Source organism: Hemitrygon akajei, chromosome 18 (genome assembly GCF_048418815.1).
Source record: "Hemitrygon akajei chromosome 18, sHemAka1.3, whole genome shotgun sequence".
NCBI lineage: Eukaryota > Metazoa > Chordata > Chondrichthyes > Myliobatiformes > Dasyatidae > Hemitrygon > Hemitrygon akajei.
Window position 1 is genome coordinate 14,612,350 of NC_133141.1, and position 22,418 is coordinate 14,634,767.

The 22,418-nt window shown below is 40.3% G+C and overlaps 1 protein-coding gene across 1 annotated transcript in view; it reads left to right on the forward strand.

The window, feature by feature from the left end:
* Positions 1–20,792, forward strand: part of LOC140741119 (spermatogenesis-associated serine-rich protein 2-like) — a 117,110-nt gene extending 96,318 nt beyond the window's left edge. Inside the window, exons 11-13 of the mRNA XM_073070909.1 lie at positions 7,799–7,901; positions 14,397–14,617; positions 18,512–20,792. Of these exons, the coding sequence (XP_072927010.1) occupies positions 7,799–7,901; positions 14,397–14,617; positions 18,512–18,823 (636 nt within the window). The 3' untranslated portion in view covers positions 18,824–20,792. The remainder of the gene's footprint in view (positions 1–7,798; positions 7,902–14,396; positions 14,618–18,511) is intronic.
* Positions 20,793–22,418: the final 1,626 nt, after the last annotated feature.

A 22,418-nucleotide genomic window follows, 5' to 3' on the forward strand; every position in this document is an offset into this window, starting at 1 on the left:
TTGTGGTTTTTTTTGTCGTCTTCTGTTGTGCTTGGTGCTTTATGGCAACGTTGTTGGAGTCCCTACTTGATGGGAGAAATGCAACTGGAAAGCAATTATCATACAATAATTGTCTTATAAAATGTGTTGTAAAAGGCACGCAGCTCCTAGTCTAAATGGCATCATTTTTGAACATCAAAATCAATCTGAACTATAGACTTATCCCTGCTTGAACTTTCATCTTCAATTGAAGTTTGTGGGTTCTAATCTCTTTCTAGGACATGAGTGTATTAATCTGGTCTAGATGAATATTTCAATACAGGATTTAGGAGTGCTGTGCTGGCTGAGGCACTATCCTTGGAAAAGTACCCATCTGCCTGTTAGATGAATCTTAAATAACACCTTGTTTGAAGGTGGCCACTATTCTGCCCTAAGATTCTTCCAGAATCAATTCCTCCAAGAGCAAGTTAACCGCTCATTCCGTTGCTGTTTGGAGAAATTTTGCTGTGCGCAAAATCGCTGCTGCATTTGCTTTTCTCAGCAAAAATGACTGCACATGAAAAATGTATGTTGACTGCTTTGGGATGGTGTGAAGGACTTGGTAAGGCACACTTTAAATAGAAGTTAAAATAAATTTCATCAAGATATCAAGGTTGTAAACTAAGACTGTGGTTTTCACTGTAATAAATGGTCCTCATTAAGGTATAGGATGACCATGCTGAGGAAATTTGATTTTTTAGGGGATAAAGTACAGATATAGGCCATTTGGTGTAACTAGTCCACATCTATGTCCACCTCTAGTGCTTCTGAGTTGCAGCAAAATCATCTCTTGTCCATCCTCTGCTTATCTGATGTCTTAAATGTATCCTGGTTCCTCAATTACTTCGTGTGGCAGCATTCTTTCCACTCTCTGAATAAATTACCTATTTGATTTCTTCGAAACTCTCACTTTTATAACTCTTGGCTTTGGTGGCAACAAAACAGTGACTAATTTTAAAAACTTACTGGATCACCTCACCACATTCTTATGTGAGTAAAGAGACCTAATTTATTCTTGTAATGATGGGTGTAATTGCACCCAGATGGTATGATCTTTGCAAATCCATTTTCCACCCTCTGGTGACCAGAATTGTACATAGTATGTACTCCAAGTGTCATCCAACCAATGTTCAATTTTTTAAAAATTAACTATCTCTCTACTTTTCAATCCTGTCTTTTGAGAAATAAATGCTTCTGTGTGATTTGATTGTTTTAGTGACCTTGCTACGTTTAATGATTTGTGTATTTATCATCTATTATCACTTGTTCCTTTACCCATTTAAATTCTTATTTTCAGGTAATATCTAATCATATTCCACCTATCAATATGTGTTGTTGCAAACTTAACTGCTAAAATACATTTGTAAATATATGCCCAATCTCAAATCTATTAATGTCATAATTTAGACCAAAAGACCATGAGGCATGAGAGTGGAATTAGGCCATTCTGCTCATTGAGTCTGCTCCACCATTCCATCATGCCTGATTTATTATCCCTGGCAACCCCATTCTCCTGCCTTTTCCCCATGACCTTTGACATCCTTATTAAATAAGTGCCTATCAGCCTCCACTTTAAATATACTCAAAGACTTGGCCTCCACAGCCATCTGTGGCAATGAATTCCACAGATTCAACATGCTCAGGGTAAAGAAAATCCTTCTCATCTGTTCTAAAGGGATGTCCTTGTATTCTAAGGCTGTGCCCTTTGGTCCTAGACTTCCCCCTCTGTAGGAAACTTCCTCTCCATGTATACTTGATTTAGGCCTTCCAATATTCAGTAGATTTCAATTAGATTCCCCCCCAAAAAAAAAACTCCAGCAAGTACAGGCCCAGAGCCACCAGACACTCATAGGTTAACTTTTTGATTCCTGGGATCATGCTCGTGAACCTCCTCTGGACTCTCTCCAATGTCAGCACATTCTTTCTTGGATAAAGGGCCCGAAGCTGCTCACAATAGTCCAATGGAGGTCTCATCAGTGCCTTTTCAAGCCTCAGCATTACATCCTTGCTTTTATATTCTAGTTCTCTTGAAATGAATTCTAATATTGCATTTGCCTTCCCTACTACTTATTCAATCTGTAAGCTAACCTTTAGGAATCCTGCATGAGGACTCGGGTCCCTCTGCACATCTGATTTTTGAATTTGCATCCTTTTTAGAATATAGTGTATACCTTTATTTCTTCTACCAAAGTGCATAACCTAACTATATTCCATCTGCCACTTTGCCCATACTCCTAATCTAAGTGTTTATTCAGACTTCCCGCTTCCTCTTCACTATGTACTCCTCCATCTTTGTATCATGCACAAACTTGGCCACAAAGTTATCACATCTGTCATCCAAATCATTGACATTAACATGAAAAGAGTCAGTCCTAATACTGACCCCTGCAGGCTTCCTTTATTCCCACTCTTGACCTCCTGCCACTCAGCCAATGCTCTATCCGTGCTAGTATCTGTCCTATAATATTATGGGTTCATATGTTGTTTAGCAGTCTCATATGCGGCACCTTCTCAGAGGCCTTCAAAAATCCAAGTAAACAATATCCACTGACACCTTTGTCTATCCTGCCTATTACTTCTTCAATGAATTCCAACAGGTGTGTCAGGAAACCATGCTGACTTTGGCCTATTTTATCGTGCATCCAAGTACCCTGAGGCCTCATCCTTAACAATTGACTCCAACATCTTCCTAACCACAGAGGTTAGGCTAATTTCCTTCTGCCTCCCTCCTTTCTTGAAAAGTGGACTGACATTTGCAATTTGGAACCATGCCAGAATCTATTGATTCTTTAAAAATCATTGCTAATTCCTCCATAATCTCATCAGCTAACTCTTTCAGAGCCCTGGAGTCCATCTGGTCCAGGTGACTTGTCTATCTTCAGTCTTTTCAGCTTCCCAAGCACTTTCAACAACTACCCCCCCCCCCCCCACCCCCAGCGTTCTCAAATTTCCGGCTGGTGTTTTCCACAAGACTGACACAAAATGCTCATTCAGTTTGTCCTCCAGTGTCATTTTCCAGCGCTCTGATACTACTCTCACCTCTCATTGACTCTTTGTATATCTGGGTCGGGTGGGGGGGGAGAAACTTCTGGTATCCTCTTTTATATTATTGGCTAGGTTTTTTTTCCTCCTTATGGCTTTTGTAGTTGCCTTCTGTTGGTTTTTAAAAGCTTCCCAATCCTCTATCTTCCCACTAATATTTGCTTTATTATATGCTGTCTTTTGCTTTGACTTCCCTTGTCAGCCACCTGCTTATTGAAACTCCCCATAACAAATTTGTAATTTATAGACCACATCCTGGCTACTGTTTGCAGGCCTGTACAGTGGCATGCAGAAGTTAAGGCACCCCGGTCAAAATTTCTGTTACTGTGAATGGTTAAGTGAGTAGAAGATGAACTGATCTCCAAAAGTCATAAAGTTAAAGATGAAGCATCCTTTTCAACATTTTAAACAAGATTAGTGTATTTTTGTTTTGTACAACTTTAGCGTGGGGGGAAAAAGGAAAAGAGCATCATGCAAAAGTTTGGGCACCCCAAGAGATTTGAGCTCTCATAACTTTTACCAAGGTCTCAGACCTTAATTAGCTTGTTAGGACTATGGCTTGTTCACAGTTATCGTTAGGAAAGGCCAGGTGATGCAAATTTCAAAGCTTTATAAATACCCTGACTCCTCAAACCTTGTCCCAACAATCAGCAGCCATGGGCTCCTCTAAACAGCTGCCTAGCACTCTGAAAATTAAAATAAATGATGCCCCCAAAGCAGGAGAAGGCTATAAGAAGATAGCAAAGTGTTTTCAGGTAGCCGTTTCCTCCGTTCGTAATGTAATTAAGAAATGGCAGTTAACAGGAACGGTGGAGGTCAAGTTGAGGTCTGGAAGACCAAGAAAACTTTCCAAGAGAACTGCTTGTAGGATTGCTAGAAAGGCAAATCAAAACCCCAGTTTGACTGCAAAAGACCTTCAGGAAGATTTAGCAGACTCTGGAGTGGTGGTGCACTGTTCTACTGTGCAGCGACACCTGCACAAATATGACCTTCATAAAAGAGTCATCAGAAGAAAACCTTTCCTGCATCCTCACCACAAAATTCAGCGTCAGAAGTTTGCAAAGGAACATCTAAACAAGCCCGATACATTTTGGAAACAAGTCCTGTGGACTGATGAAGTTAAAATAGAACTTTTTGGCAGCAATGAGCAAAGATATGTTTGGAGAAAAAAAGGTGCAGAATTTCATGAAAAGAACACCTCTCCAACTGTCAAGCACGGGGGTAGATTGATCATGCTTTGGGCTTGTGTTGCAGCCAGTGGCATGGGGAACATTTCAATGGTAGAGGGAAAAATGAATTCAATTAAATACTAGCAAATTCTGAAAGCAAACATCACATGATCCTAAACACACCTCAAAAAGCACAGTGGATGACCTCAAGAGGCGCAAGCTGAAGGTTTTGCCATGGCCCTCACAGTCCCCTGACCTAAACATCATCAAAAATCTGTGGATAGACCTCAAAAGAGCAGTGCATGCAAGACAGCCCAAGAATCTCTCAGAACTAGAAGCCTTTTGCAAGGCAAAATGGGTGAAAATCCCCCAAACAAGAATTGAGAGACTCTTAGCTGGCTACAGAAAGCGTTTACAAGCTGTGATACTTGCCAAAGTGTGTGTTACTAAGTACTGACCATGCAGGATGCCCAAACTTTTGCTTCAGGCCCTTTTCCTTTTTATTTTGAAACTGTAAAAGATGGAAATAAAAAAGTAATCTTAAGATATTAAAGAAATATGTCATCTTTAACTTTATGCTTTTTGGAAATCAGGTCATCTTTTACTCGCTTAGCTATTCACAATAACAGAAATTTTGACCAGGGGTGCCCAAACTTTTGCATGCCATTGTCTATAACTCACATCAGGAACTTTTTAACCTTTGCAGTTCCTTAACTCTACCCACAAGGATTTTACATCTTATAATCCTGTGTCACCTCTTTCTCATAGGATTTGATTTCATTTCTTTTTACCAACAGGGCCACGCAACCTTCTTTGTCTACCGCCTGTCCTTTCGATACATTGTGTATCCTTGGATATTAAACTCCCAACTATCTTCTTTCAGCCTGATGCCCAGAATGTCATACCTGTCAATCTCTAACTGGGCTGCAAGATCATCTACCTTATTCTGCATGCATTTAAATGTAACTCCTTCAGACTTGTATCATCACCCTTTTTGATTTTGTTGCCATGTTGTTAAATTCTTTTCCATGTCTAAGCTTTTTGTTTAATTTAATAAATAATAAACATTTATCTCTTACCCCATTTGATACCTGCAAGTTTATAAATTTTAATTTTTATTCCAGAGTCTTAAAAATCATTGTGACCAGCAGTGATATGGAACTAATCTTTATGCAACTCAAATGCTTGATACCCTTTTGTTCCTTTGTCTTCAAGCTGCCCAGCTAATCATTTCTACTAAATATAAACAGACTTCCCCTCTTAATCTTAATAATCTTTTATGTGTCACCTTATCAAAGTAAAGTCTGCTTTGGTATATTAAAATCCAACCCAAAGGCAATCTAAGACAACCCAGACTTAACTATTTTGTTGTCCATCTTAATCTGATCTGGAGGCATTTGCATTGCATCAGCTGTGACATCCACACCTGATAAAGACGCTGAGTGAAGTCCTTTGAGCACCCGCTCTGGCCAGATATTTGTGGCATTGAGGCAAGCCCTAAAGCCAATACTGAGGAAAGTGCTTCCCAGTCCACTCCCTGAGCACATGCTATATCCTACCAATGACACCAAGTAAAACTTTCACTCAATGTCTCAGGGACCCAATTCCCAGGCCATGCTCTCTTCTCGCTGCTGCCATCAGGAAGGTGGTACAGGAGCCTCAGGACTCACACCTGCAGGTTCAGGAACAGTTATACCCCTCAACCATCAGGCTCTTGAACCAGAGGGGATAACTACACTCAATTTCACTCACCCCATCACTGAACTGTTCTCATAACCTATGGACTCACTTTCAAGGACTTTTCATCTCATGTTCCTGATGTTTATTGCTTATTTATTTTCCTCTTTTATATTTACGCATTTTGTTGTCTTTTGTACATTGGTTATCTGTCCTGTTGGGTGTGGTCTTTCATTGATTGTATTATGTTTCTTTTTTGGATTTATTGTGTATGTTCACAAGAAAACGAATATGAGCTGTATATGGTGGTATATATTACTTTGAACATCCTTTTCCCTGGTCAAGTCTGTCATCCCTAATTGGGTTAAACAACGAGGAACCATTCAGTTTCCCTAATCCTGCTGGCCTTGCCCTTCACACTGACGGGGACGTGCTGGCCCTAAGCTCTCTCTGTCTTGCTTTTAAAAGCATCCAATTTGCCAGCTGTTCCTTTATCTGTAAACAAGACTCTCCCAATCAACTTTTGCAAATTCCTGTCTAATGCCATCAAAATTAGCCTTGTCGCAATTAAAGATTTTAACTTGAGGACTAGTCCTATCTTTTCCATGATTATTTAAAAACTAATAGAATTATGGTCACTGATCACAAAGTGCTCCCCCACTGTTGCTTCAGCCACTTACCCAGACTCATCTCCCAGGAGGTGGTTATGTTGCCCCTTCTCTAGTAGGGCCTACTACATAGAACCATAGAATATATACAGCACAGAAACATATTGCTTGAAAAAACTTTTCCTGGACACATCTAACAAATTCTGCCCATCCAACCCTCAGCTTTATTGCAGTCTCAGTCAATATTGAGGGAGGTTTACAATCAACTCTTATAACCCTATTGTTCCCACAACAATCTGCAATCTCCCTACATATTTGCACCTCCAACTCCCACTGACTATTGAGGGAGCTTGTAGAACAATTTCATCAAGGTGATCATCCCCTTTTTATTTTCAATTTCTACCCATATAGTCTCCACAGTCACGCCTTATCTGCCCTATCCTCCTATTCCTGTCTCAACTTATTCCTGCTCTATCCTCTTCTTCCTACCCTCACTACTGTGTAGGACTGGCAGTAATCCAGAGATTACTGCCTTTGAGGTCCTGCTTTTTATCCTCTGCCTAACTACCAATAGTCACTCTGCAGGATTTCATCACTTTTTTTCCCCATGTTGTTGGTACGCTTGTACAATGGCTTCCTGGGTGCTCAGCATCCCCCTTGAAAATGTTCTGCAACTGCTCAGAAACATCCCCATTCCTAGCACCTGGGAAGCAACTCACCATCCTGGAGTCTTGGTCACTGCCACGTAATTTCCTGTCCCCTGACTATCACCTCTCCTATTGCTACAGCTCTTTGTCTCAACCTTCCCTGCTGTGCATCAGGGCCAGTCACTGTACCACTGTCCCACCACCCCCCAATGGTATCTAAAACAAGATGCCTGTTAGTAAGGGGAGTGGTCACAGGAGTCCTGCAGCCCCTGTCCCACCCTTAAACTTTCTTGATGTCACCCAACTACCTGCTGTCTGCACCTTTCACAAGCATTAAACAAAAGGTGTTTGTACTGTATGTGGTATAAATGTGGGCACTTAATTAAATAGTGCTAGGATTTGATAAACTCTGGATTTGTCTTTGATTTATCTTTTTTGTTTACTTAGTGTTCTGAAGTGGAATTGACAGCTGCATGAAACAATGGTGGCTCATTTTTTAATATTTGTCATGAAATGTACAGTAGTCTAATTCAAATTGCTAGTAGCACAAGTCAGAATTATTATGTAATTTTAAAAAGCTAAGCTGCCATATACCTGGACTTTGTCTGCAAGAGTGTTTTTAAATGTATTATTCTAGCACTTCGTTAGTGAACGAAAATACGATGAAGACCTGGGCCGCTGTGCACAGTTCACCTGTGATGTGGAAGAACTGAAAGCAAGTATCCAAGCCTTTGGACAAGGTAAGCTGAGGCTTGGTCATATGACATCTAGTTATTTAAATAATATTTGATATTTAAATCTACCTTGCAGGTGGAACATCGAGCATTTCTAATCTGTGTGGTTTGTGCTGAAGCCACTGGAATAAATAACTGGAACTGATTACAAGCATCAGATTTCTGTGGTTTCTGAGTTGGGCCAACTTTGTAGACTAACTTTTTTTTAAACTGAGTATGAATTGCTGACTCTTCAGTTTATGATGCCAAAGTTCTCCAATTTTAGACCTCATCGAGGATACTAATGGTCAATCTATCTTCAATCTTTGTGGTTGACCATGCCATCTTCTCCTTCTCGACTGTGGTTTCTTTGGGTGAGGCATTTGGCTGGTTACGTTCTTTCCTGCTGTACCCAGAGAATGGCCAGCATTGCCACAGTTCCCATGCAGATATCTTTACCTCCGGTATTCCTCAAGCTGTGGTCCTCACTTCATGCATGCCACTGCATTGATTTTCCATGCATAGGGTGACAACAATCAACCCTACCTCAGTGCTTTTACCCTTCACTGGCCCCAAGCTATCAAACGACTTGTCCAGCGTTCAGTACTAGAAGAATAACAGTATCCTCAAACTCATTATTGGGAATAATTAAGTCATTTTCTTAATTTCCCTGTCACAATCTCTCTTCTCTGGCCAACTCCCTATGCCTGATACCTGAGGCTAAGCAATACAGGTTGAAACCTTCCTGCCATATTTACCCATAATGAGCTTTAGACTCCATGTCCCTAACTTGTCCTCTAAGCTAGTGAATGAATTGTGTCCGAGTCTCAGCTTATCTACTGCTGAAGCTCTCATACATGCTTTTGTTGCATTTGAAGCTTCAGTATTCCAATGCATTGCTTTGTGCACAACACTAAGGCTTTGCTTCATCAAAAGCAATTTAAAATTCTCATTATCCTTCTAGTTTCTGTCATCGTCACAATTTTAATCACAAGTGGTATCACGGCCCGTAGCTTGCAAAGTCCTCAACTTTCCCTGAGTTCCTCCATTTTTCTATCCTCAAAGGTGCTTCGTGTGACCCATCTCTTTGACCAAGCCTCAGTTTGTGTGCTGTGTGTATGAGAGGCTGTATGCTGTACGTACATACCTACTTTTGTTGGTAAGTCTTTGCAGAGTGCAGTGAGACATGACCTTGTTAAAATCTGCAAGAGAGCCTAATATGTATAGATCTTGCAGAACAGATTGGTCAGAAATATTACTTGCTCTTGGACCTTGGATGTTCCTGAAAGGTGCTGACAGCTTCAGAAGGAAAAACAAAGTAACATTTCTTGAAGCATAGCACAAATATTTATATTTCTGATATGGTAATCTTGGAACGTACTCAGTGTTTTTGCAGCCACAGATAATTCCTTCCAGAAAAGCTACAGAGCCAATGTACAACTAGTTCATTGTAATTTCAAAAGTTACATTTGATCATGTTTGCCTATTAGAAGGAACAAATAAGTAGCAATGTGTGGTTGTCGTCATTGACTTTTAGTGGTTTTTGGCTTGTAAAGGTAAAATAATCTGAAGGACAAATGATGAAACATTCAGAGGATAATAAGTGGATGTTAATTTCTGTTGCACCCCTTGCTTGTCTCAAGTGCAAGGAAAAAAAATACATGTATTAAAAACTGAACTGCCAGTATGGGACTTAACGGTAACATGACAAATTCTGCAGATGCTGGAAATCCAGAGCAACACATACAAAATGCTGGCGGAACTCAGTAGGTCGTGTTGAGTTCCTCCAGTATTTTGTGTAGTACTTGACCATGATGCCCTTCATTATTTGCTTTACATTACCCAAATGAATGTGTCCAAATGGAAGCTGGAAGCTAGCAAGAGTTCCCTGCAACAGGTTATATTGATCAATAAAACAAAACTTACAGTGAATTTTTAAAATTAAAATTGATACCAAGGCGCACAGGCAGAAAGCTTGGCAATTTGTGGTTGGGGAGGCAAAGAGCTTGTAGGAAAATCACAATTTAAGGCTTTAGCAGGAACTGAGGCATGGTAATAAAACTGGAGATGAACAAGAGGCAAGAATTGGAAGGGTGCAGATATCTCGAGTTCCAAGACTCGAGGTAATTACAGAAATAAGAATTTGAATGAGACTTGACAGATTTGAAAATGAGAATTTTAAGCCTGAGGCATTGTTAAACAGGGAGCCAATGCAGATCAACAGGGATGAGAGAGTTGGTAAACAAGACTTGGGACTAATTGACGCAATAGGCGGGGAAGTTTGGGATGACTTCAAATTTATAGATAGCCGAATTTCTGCAACAGAGTAGCTGAGACATCAGAATCGGGTTTAATATCACTGGCATGTTGTGAAATGTGTTGTCTTTGTGGCAGAAGTACATTGTAATGCATAGAGAGGAAAAAACAATTACTGTATGTGTATATATTTTTTTTAATTTAAAAGTAGTGAAGTAGTGTTCATGGATTCAATGTCCATTTAGGAATCGGATGGCAGTGGGGAAGAAGCTGTTCCTGAATCATTGAGTATGTGCCTTCAGATTTCTGTACTTTCTTGATGGTAACAGTGAGGAGAGGGCATGTTCACAGTGATGGGGGTCTTTATTGGTGGATGTGTCTTTTTGTGACATCACTCCTTGATGTCCTGGATACTACGGAGGCTAGTGCCCATGATGGAGCTGACTAATTTTATAACCTCTGTAACTTTCAGTTCTGTGCAGTACCCCCCCCCCCCCACACCCATGCCAGAGAGTGATGCAGCCAGTTAGAATGCTCTCCACAGTACATTTGTAGAAATTTGCAAGTGTCTTTAGTGACATACTAAATCTCTTCAAACTCCTAATGAAATATAGCAGCTTTTATGCCTTCTTTGTAGCTGCATCGATATGTTGGGCCTAGGATATATCCTTGATGTTGACACTCAGGAGCTTGAAATTGCTCGCTCTCTCCGCGTATGATCCCTCATGGGCAAAGACTGGCAACGTTATGGAAATTGAAATAAATGGTCTTAATAATGGTGGAGATATGTAATCTTTGGCTCATCCAGGGTCAGTGTGGCTCCCAGATGGCAAATAGTCTAGTTAAGCCTCAGGCAGTTGCCAGGGAGATGTTTGGAATGGTTGACAAAAAGAGTTTTCGAAGCCAAAGATCACTACTTCTAGTCACCTTGATCATTTAAGATTATCCTGGACTTCAGATAAGCAGCCTCTCAATATGAAGATAGTGAATGGGTCAGGGTTGAGGTGGTGAAGTGGAGTTGTCTGTCTTCTGGCGCGATATTTTGGGATGGTGTTGACAAAGTTGTGGGCAAGAAGTAGAAGGTCAACGACACTGCCTGCGGTGACACAGGACAAGAGAAGCCACTGTGGGTAAGCGTATAGATATTGAAAACAGCCAAGTGCGGTGCTAGCCAGCAGGATAAAATAATGATGGTGGAGGAGAATGTTGAGGGCATCTAAACTCATGGTTATCAATGAGTTAAGGAAGACAAAGTGTGACAGTTACATATGATGTCATTTGTGACTTCAAGCATTTTTTGTGGGAGCAGTAGAATACTGTTTGGAGGGGTTAAAACATGGAATGGGCACAAATTTGAGGCAACTTCAAGATACTTGAAGAGAATGAGAATGGTATATTCAATTAATGGTTCATCTATTTTTTTCATGGATATCAGATATCATGTCACATGAAGTCCAAGATTTAGTTTTCAGAGTGTTAGCTTCATGGGACATGAGTTTGAAAGATTTAAAGCTCTCTCCAATGTGTAGCAAAACCACTGCACTTCCCATAGATTCTTTGTGAGAGCAGGTTTCTCACTGAGTAAATTCTCACTCTGCAAACTATCAAAATCTGTTGTGCGTGTCACATTTAAAAAACAAACAAACCTGTTGACTAATTTCTCTCCAGTCTTCAGAATTACTAGGATTCTCCTTGCTTAATTCAGCAGCCTCAGGCTGGCAATTCCTGAAATGAATTGCATATTCCTGGAGCTGTTATGGAGTCTGGCCTTTCTTCCCTTTCTTGCTCCAATTCTGTATTCATGCTTTTATATTGTGCTTTAGTATAATTTACATGAACAATATCTGCAGTGCATCTCTGCCTAAAGATAGGAAGCAGTTATTTGGCATCATGCAATTTTATCTCAAGCCAGCAGCGGAAGCTACTCGATCGCACAGTGGCGCACAAATTCTGCATGCGCAGAAGAGCGCAATATTCTGCAGTAAACAAATGCTGGATGCCTGTAACTATAGTTGGTCCAAGCACTGACATTTGTTCAAAACTGAACAAATGTGTGAAAATACCTCAAACATTTGGTCTGAGGGCAAGACTGGCAAGAAAACACTGATATTCCCATACTGTAAATGTAACTTTACACAAAACAGCTGTTGTATGAGACAAGAAAAGTCTTAAACTACTATGGTCCTGCATCATGGAAAGTAAATTCACAGCAATATTGAAGTACCAGATCAAAAACAGGACCAGATCTCAGACAGTGATTTCAGTATTTTGCTATAAACTTAAGATGCCTCCTAGTGAAAATTTGTACTGCATTCAATTTAGCAATAGCTCTCCAGCCTAGTAGAGCCAAAAGGACTTGGATGTGTAGTATATGCTGACACTTTAGTGCACCAGTGAGTGTTAGGAGCCACCAGAAACAAGCAGGTACATAGCCAACTCCTTTGTCTGCTCATCTGAATGAAAAAGATCCAATAATCAAATTTGAAGAGTAAACTATGTTGTGGCCAATATTTCTACCTGAAGAAAACAAAAAAAAAAGCGTTGACTGGCCATCGATCGCATTATTGTTAGTGGGGACCCTCCTGTACATGAATGGCTGCCCACATATCATGCAGGTTACAGTGGTCAGTTCATTTCAAGTGCTGTGCATTATTCTGTGGCTCTGAAAATATACTTGTATTTTTTAAAATCATACATTTTTGCTTGATCATGAACTAATCACAAGGGCACTTGATCGTGCAGTTGAGTGTGCACAGTGGGCATTTTGCAGAGCATCCTTGGTTGGCCTGAAGGCGTTATTCGGTCGAATGCATTAGTTATGCTGTTATGTTTTCAATTAGCAGTAAGTACCTGCAACTCAACAGACACTGATTTCAGCATGACCACTGGTTAACATTTATGTATCACTCACTGGCTGTTTGTCTGCGGGTATAATTTCATAGCTGTACAAAAAATACAAAAAGCCAGCAAAAGACCAATTTAAAATCTGTAAGTGCTATGGCAGGGTAATATTCTATTTTTAAAAATTTTCAGATTGGGTTTTATCATAAAAGTGGTACTTCCATAAATAAAAATGCTGAAGATTCTGAAAATCGGCATTAAGAATTAGAAGTGTAATAGGCCAAATGCTGGAACTCCCAATAAGTCAGACATCATTCATGGACAAGCAAGCAATTAACACTAGGCCACTGATCTTTCATGAGAGTATATGCAGAGAATGCTTGTAGAGAGCATTTGGTGACTCGAGGACTAGTTAGGTGGAAATTTTGGCAGTGGAAACATTTCCTGAAGAATAGTTCGTTACTGATTTTAGAAGGAGAGGAATCATTCATGATATATAGAATTCTGCACATCTGGCATTCTGAATAACTTTATTTATCACTGGCACATTTTATCAGAAGGAAAAGATTCAATTTTCAGTATTGTGTACCTGGTTTCTTTTCAAGTATGCATCCAAGGACTGTTTAAATGTATTGAAGGTTTCTGTCAACCCTTTCAAGCAGTGAGTTCAAGAACTCCACCATTTTTTCCCTCTAATCCTCCACCAATTACTTTGTCCCTGCGTCCCCTTGCCTTTTTTTTCTCCTTTTTTTTTGGCCCCTGCTGCAAAGGGAAACTGTTCTTCCTATTTACTATAGGTTGCCTCCCCAGAATTTTCCACACTTCAATTAATGTCCCCCTCAGCCTCCTCTGTTCAGAAGGAAACTCCAGTTTGTACAATCTTTCCTCATGCCTATAATTTCCCAGTCTTGGAACCCCATTTGTAATCTTCTTTGCACCCTCTCCGCAATCATATTTTTCCTGTAGCACGGAGACCAGAACAGTGGGCTGGACTCAAGCTGTTACCTAACTAGGGCTGTTTATAGTATAACCATCCTACTCATTTATTCTGTGCCTTGGCTGATGAATGAAAGCATTCTGCGTGCCTTTTTAAACACGTTATCAACTTGTTCTACTTTTAAGGATCTGGGCACAAACACTAAGGTCTCTTGGTTCCTCCACACCATTCAATATCCTCCCTCTCTGGGATTGGGAGGTATGGAGTTTTCCAATGCTGGATCTCAAATTTTGGATATTTACTGTGGGTAGGTGGGAAGGAGGCAAAGGATTGGAGATAAAAAGTGGAAGTGAATGGGCAGGAGGTAATATTTGGGTAGTTAAGGCTGGTAAATGTGAGCCTATTGTTTGGATTCCAACCATATTTCAGCTCAAGGCTTTTTTAAACTAAAGAATAATTTTTCTAATGTGTGTTCTGTTTTGTTACAGTGTCTCATCCCAAGAACAATTACTCTGCCAGATCAAGATGTGGCTCTGTGTCATCTGTGTCTGTAACAAATCAGAGTGGTGCATCAGCTACAACTAACTGTTCAGCAAACCCTACTTTTACTAAAACGGCAAAAAACAACCAGTCATCAGGAGATGGTTCGGGGGATGGTTCCACTGCTGCAACAAACTATGGAAACCAATTTTTCCCATCAAATCGATCGGTACATACTGCTGGTGTTCTTCCAATATCTGATTCCTCCCCACCCATCTCACATAGGGCCATATGTAATTGTAATTGCAGTAATTACATTGTTTTGAGTTAGTGTATTTTTATGAACAAAAACCACTCAAGAATGTGGTGATGGGGTTGTTAGTTCTCAGTTCAGCAATTTCAAGTAGTGTAAAAGGACATCGAGCTGAAGTGAATTTAATTTCCAAAAAGGCAACACAAATTTAAAACCACTTTCGCGGGCCTACTGGTGAATTTAGAGAACTCAAGGGAAGTACCTAATCTGTCGGTCTTAGTTGGCTGTAGGATAATGAAAAGGTCTCTTAAAACTTTTAGAGAGATATTGAATTCCTCTGTGAACAATATTCGTTCAAATGCTTTATCAAAAAGTGAAATGAACAGACTAAAATATTAATTTGCCACCACTTTCATGATTTCAAAAACTGTTTTCATATTTCTACAATATAATATATAATTGTTCACTTTCACCACCCTCTGAGCAAAGAAGTTCCTCTTAAACATTCACCCTTCACCCTTAACCTATGACCTCTAGTTCTCGTCTCACCCAACCTCAGTGGAAAAAGCCTGCTTGCATTTACCCTATCTATACTCATAATTTTGTATACTTCCATCAAATCTCCCCTTATTCTCCTACACTCCAGGGATTAAAGTCCTGCCTATTCAACCTTTCCCTATAAACTCAGGTCCTCAAGTCCCAGCAACATTCTTGTATATTTTCTCTGTATTCATTCAACCTTATTGATATCCTCCCTGTTGGTAGGCGAAATTTGACTTCATCAATGTCTTGTACAACTTTAACATAACATCTCAACTCCTGTTACTCGTACTTTGATTTATAAAGGCCAAAATGCCAAAAGCTTTCTTTACAACCATATCAACCTGTGACACCACGAATTTGTCTGCGTTAAATTCCATCTGCCATTTTTCAGCCCATTTTTCCAGCTGATGCAAATCCCTCTGGGCTTCCTCACTGTCCGCTACACCCCAATCTTGGTGTCATCCACAAATTTGCTGATCCAGTTAACCACGTTATCATCCAGATCATTGATATAGATGATAAACAACAATGGACCCAGCACCGATCCCTGCAGCACACCATTAGTCACCACCTCCTTAACCAGGGCCTCAATATCTCTCAAAAGCCAAGGTTCTCTAAACCTTGTCGACTTGCCTTTTATTCTGACAGGAACGTGTAAACTTTGTACTCTGGAAAATTTTACTTTTAAATCCCTCCCACTTACCAAGTACACCTTTGCCAGAAAACAGCCTGTCCCAATCCACACTTGCCAGATCCTTTCTGATAGCGTCATAATTGGCCTTTCTCTAATTTAGAATCTCAACTCGAGGACCAGACCTTTCCTTTTCCATAATTACCATGAAACTAATGGCATTATGGTCACTAAATGCAAAGTGTTCTCCTACACAAACTTCTGTCACCTGCCCTGATTCATTCCCTAGTAGGAGATCTAGTGCTGCACATTCTCAAGTTGGGACTTCTACGTACTGATGAAGGAAACCTTCCTGAACATAATTTACAAACTCTACCCCATCTAGTCCTTTTACAGTATGGGAGTCCCAGTCAATATGTGGAAAGTTAAAATCACCCACTATAACAACCTTTGTTTCTTGCAACAGTCTGATCTCTCTACAAACTCGTTCCCCTAAATCCTGCAGACTAAGGTGGTCTATAATATAACCCCATTAACGTGTTCATACCTTTCTTATTACTCAGTTCTACCCATAAAGCCTCACTAGTTGAGTTCTCCAGTCTATCCTGACTGAGCACTGCCGTGACATTTCCCTGACTAGTCACGCCACCCCTCCCCCTTTAATCCCTCCCACCCTATCACACCAAAAACCACAGAATCCTGGAACACTGAGCTGCCAGTCCTGCCCCTCCTGCAACCAAGTCTCACTAATGGCCACAATATCATAATTCCACATACTGATCTGTGCCCTGAGCTCATTCACTTTTCCTTGTATTGAAATAGACACAACTCAAACATTGGTCTCACTGTCTTTGTATGTAGGCTTAATAACATCTTTCCAGTCCGGTTCCTTCCCTCTGCATCTCTAGTGTGTAAACTCTAACTTGCCAAATGTTGGAATTAAACTGGAAAATGCACCACACATTTTATTCATAGAAACATAGAAAACCTACAGCACAATACAGGCCCTTCGGCCCACAAAGTTGTGCCGAACACGTCCCTACCCTTAGAAATTTCCTAGTGTTACCCATAGCCCCCTATTTTACTAAGCTCCATGTACCTATCTAAAAGCCTCTTAAAAGACCCTATCGTATCCGCCTCCACCACCGTTGCCGGCAGCCCATTCCATGCACTCACCACTCTCTGAGTAAAAAAAAAACTTACCCCTGACATCTCCTCTGTACCTATTCTCCAGCACTTTAAACCCGTGTCCTCTTGTGGCAACCATTTCAGCCCTGGGAAAAAGCCTCTGATTATCCACACGATCAATGCCTCATCATCTTATACACCTCTATCAGGTCACCTCTCATCCTCCTTCGCTCCAAGGAGAAAAGGCAGAGTTCACTCAACCTATTCTCATAAGGCATGCAGCAACATCCTTGTAAATTCCAGTGAGTTATCTGTGTTTTTAAAAACAGATCAGCTGAAATGTGAAGAACTCTGTTTAAAACTTTGTGATCTACAAAACAGTTTCAGTTCAGGAAGTTGATTGTTCATTTGTTCACAAATTCATCCAAACAAACCTGGATTATTTAAGATAACCAGCTGAGATAATGCTCAGATACACTAGACTGACATTAATGAGGCTGAGGCTATGGACTCTATACCATCTCAGTTTTCTACATGTCTGTTGGATTGAGATTCAAGAGAACTTTATTTTAAGCATACAATAATTTCTGATTACATCTTTAAAGCACTTAAGCCCTTATACACGTTAAAGATGTCATAAATGTAAGTTATTATTTTTGTGTTTAGGGCATAGCAGTTAGTTGAAGGGCATAGAGTAGTCAGACATCCCACCTCTTCCAGAAGTTCTGGGACTCTCCCGCATATTGATAGCAGCTCCCTGACACCCGCAAATTATATACAATATCCCGGAAGTCGATTTTTTTTTTAAGAGCGAGAGAGACTGAGACAAAGAGCACGACATGGCAGAGTGTTCCAAAAAAAGAAAATATAAAACATACTTCACCCCAGACTACACTAAAGTGTACCCCTGCCTAATAGGGGTCAAAAATGACAGTGTTGCTCGCTGCACTGTTTGCAACAGTGACTTTTCTATTGCCCCTGGTGGGTTAAAATGTAAAAGACATGTTGAGGTGAGTTTAACAGGTGTCATTCGTTCATTAGCATAGCTAACATTATTAAACTAGCTGGCTAGCTGCTAAGGAGCTACTCTACTGCAGACATCCCACCTCTCCCGGGGGTCTCCCGCAAATTGATGGTGGTACCTCCTTGAAATGAGTTTTTGCAGGGTAGGATGTCTGGCTAGTGGACTTTATTCCACATTTAGAAGTATATCTTACATTTGTACTTGGGAAGATAGATGAGGAAATTCCACCTGAGCGGTTCGGTACTTTAGCTGGTATACATGGAACCCAAAACAGAGTGGGGCAATGCTATAATCTTGTGTTTACTGCACTGAATCTGAAACATTCTGTTATCTGTCATTGTTTCCCTTCCCAGTGTAAACATTTGCTGGTGCTCTTAAGATTGCAGATGACTTGCTGAAAATGCATTTCACATTTGGGTAGACAATAATATCCATGGACATATGAGTTAAATTGACTAACAGTAAACATACAGAGGCACCGGGGATATTAGGAGGGATTAAAATAAGAAGTGTATCGATTAATTGAAGTGTTTTGCCCTTATAGGTGCCTCTTGGAAACAGGAGATCAGGTTACCGATCTAGAGAGAATGGGATAAGTGGCCAAAGCCACAATGGAAGAAATGATAATAAGAAATGGTACCGTAATGGACCCAGGAATTACTCCAAGACTCACTACAATCCTCATCCCACACGTCAGAGCTTTAATACTGAGAAGACCCAAGTGGATTCTACTGCTCCAAATGGCACAGCTATGGCTTCTGCCTCCAGGCAGCCCTCTTTACCTCCTGCTCCTGCCAATGCCCTCCCTCAACGTAGGCCAAGATCAAGTGGAAATGAAGCTCCTGCGAACTCATGAAGAATTCTGATATCTAGTAACAAATCACCATCCAGATAGATGTGATTAAACCCCAAAAATGAGTTTACATTCACCTTGTGTTTGCCACTTTTGAATTTATCTTGATCTATTTCTTTCTAGATTAAATTTTCCAAATGTTCATGAAGTTTTTGAATTGATAATGTCTTGAAGAGGGAGCAGCACTTAGCTGTATCTTAGATATGTTCTTTAAGACATTGTTGCTTGATCTGTCATTGCTAAATTGGTTGGCTTTACTTCACATGCTCATGTTTCCTCATCCCCAATAAATCACTGTACCTCAAACTGTTCAGAATGAAAGTGCCTTGGACCTTGAGTATGTGTCACAACCACTTAATTTTCCAGGCCACAATTACAAAACAAAGGACCAAAGACCTTAAACTTTGCTGCCATAGGTCTATAGAGATCACTGATTGAAGCAGGGCACATGATCGTTTTGTCTTATTTCAGATAATGATGATGTATTTGGATAAAACTTTTAGTGAACATTCTGAGCTGTGTATTTTGTGTGCGGAAGACAACATGCCAGAGGATGCCAGATCAGCATCTCCTCCTGTTCACATTAGTATTCACTCTGTCACCATAGACGTAGATGCAAAGTGATTTCCCTTTACACTTGCAGTGTAGTTGAAAGGCTGAATTCTGAGCCAGGGTCTTGCTGCTAAGTAGCAGAGTATAGCATATGGACAGACACACTCTGCTACCTTTCCTGCCATAACGTTAAATTTCAGTCCCACAGATTTAGTGTGGATGTAAAGGCAAAACTACTTCCCACTGCAGTTGAAACTTGTGTGAACAGAAGAATTGATAAAAAGTTTGTTGTATCTGTGTTATTAACTTGTATTGGCCGCTGTTCTGTTACATAGTGTTTCTGTAGTTCTTCCAGAATAGAAATGCATTTGCCTCTGACAAGTTTAAATCCACTTTTGGCACTATACATCTGAAGTGATCCAGAATTCCCTCCCAAAATGTATTTTATATGTCAGGGTAGCAGGAGTGTGTGTGATGCTGCTAAACATTTATCATGCACCCTTGAAGAATAAACTGCTGCAGGTCTGAGATGCCCTTGAACCACTAAGACCCAAGTGTGAGGGGAATCTGATCATGAGCAACATCATCTCAACAGAAGTTTTAAATTCCAAACTTCATTACCACCAGTAAATTAAAAAGCATAAAACAGAAAATCTGTAGGCAACCTCATGAATGGATGTTCTTGGAGTACTGACCTGTCCAGAAGATTTTATTTTGCTTGTTTTTTGTTTTTTTTTTAAATTCCTCCTTTTATTTCTCAGAAACAGGTGATATAACAAAAGAAATCTAGCCTGATTGCTTTGATTAGCTTCATATTAGTCATGAGGGGTGATTAAGACTGTCCCTGTTCTATGCCTGTAATGCAGACTAATTGAGGTTGAAATATGAAGCACAGGAATTAATTCATATCTTTTTTAATTGAAAGCTATGTTAAAATGTGGTATCTTTCAAACTGAGTTGGTGTCAGTTTGTTTCTTCAGACCAGTAATGTTGATTTCTGAATAATGACAAGGAAAACGAGCCCAAGTTTTCAAATTAAGTTTGTATCACATGGGTAGAAGTCATTCTAAAGTGTGAATTAGCTAGTTTAAGTGTAATTGTTATGATTAACCTCTACATTGGTGTTAAAGCAAGGGATCATGCCACAGATTCATTGGGAGCATTTTATTTCTAGTATTTCAGCTGTTTACCTGGGACCAGACCAATAATTGAGAGTGCATTTGCAGCTCTGGGAATTATTTTAAACTTGATTCCAATTTACATGTTTGAATCTGAATCCTCCAATTTATGGAATGTCAGTACATAATGATTGCATTTCAGGCAGTGGAACTGCTGCTCCCTCTTAGTGCCAGTTTCTTCTTGACATGTGTCATGTATTTAAAATTTAATTAATGAATAAAGAAGCTGTATTCTAAACTAATCTTGTTGTGCAACTGTGCTCTTTTCGTTCTTTTCATTAGTTTTATACAATCTTTGGGGTGGATTGGGAACAAACATGACTCAACAGTGTTTCATTGTTATCTTTAAATATGATCATGTCAGCTGAAATTAAATGGAAGGGTGTGCTATAGAAGAATCAATGGGATAAGTTAATCTTGAATTTTACATACAGCTTTCCCCCTTGCCAGATGTGGAGGACCAAAGTGACCGCAACTGCTCCCACAAGCTGGAAGATATTGCAAAGCCTTGGGTCATGCCCAGAACACTGACAGGAACACAGCTGAGGCAGGGCCTCCTCCTGTTAAGGCTTTTATAAGAAATTTTATGCAGGGACATTTGAAATTAATGTTTTCATTTTTATTTAGAATGAATGGAACATTAAAACCACAAAGAATTTTTTTTTATTCTTTTTACTGGATTGTCTTGCCCTGTCCTGCTATACAGTGCTAAGGATCCTCATTCAGATCAATGAAAGATGGGGCCCTGGGGAGTGTAATGGAACAGGGATCTAGGGGCGCAATACAGCTGGCTGAAAGTGGCATCTCGGGGTGGTGAAGGTGTTTAGCAAGGCAGCTTCAATCAGTGAAGATGCACTTGAAGTATTTTGTAGCCACCCCTTTATAGGAAAGATGTTAATTACACTAGAAAGAATCTTAAAGATTTACCAGGATGTTGCCCGGACTTGGGAGCTTGAGTTACAAGGAGAGGTTGCGTAGATGAGGACTTTTTCCTCCTGGAACTTAGGGGGTTGAGAGGGTGATTTGATAGTGGTATACAGGATCATGATTTTATTTTATTTAGAGATAGTGTAGTATAGGCCCCTCTGGCCTTTTGAACCGCACTGTACAGGAACCAGTCCCCCCTATCCCATCTCCACAACCCTGAATTAACCCCAACCAATCATGGGACAATTTACAATTACCAATGGTACGTCTTTGGACTGTGGGAGAAACCCCACGCATTTACAGAGGATGCCAGGACTGATCTCCAAACTCCATTGCCCCAAGCTGCAATAACATCGCACTAACTGCTACACAAGGTCCCCCCACCCCGGGAGTGAGGGGTGCTAAAAACCAGAGGGCATTAGAGGGGAGGGATTTAAAAGGGACTTAAGGGCAGCCTCACACAAAGGGTGGTGCGTATTTGGAATGAGCTGCCAGAAATGGTGGTTGAGGCAAGCACATTAGCAACATTTAAAAACCATCTGGATAAGCACATGGAGAGGTTTAGAGGGTTGATGGGACAGACCATCTTGCAGGGCAAAACAGCATGGATGAGTTGGGCCAAAGGGTCTGTTTCCATGTTATATATCTCTGACTAATTTGATGCTTCGTTTCCCAGATCTGGCTAGGAAATCTACCTGAAATTCACAGATCTACCTCAGAGCAGCTGACCAAAACTACCTTGATTTGGCTCATTATAAACTAATTGATCCAACTTTGAGAGCAGAAATGGGATCTTGCAGAATGGTATTTAAAAGTAGTATATGCTGCTGATTTTTTAAAATAAATGTTTCTTGACTTTATACAGGAAAGCATAGAATACAAAAGCAAGCACGTTACAGTGAACTTGTATAAATCACTGGTTAGACACCAGCTGGGATAGT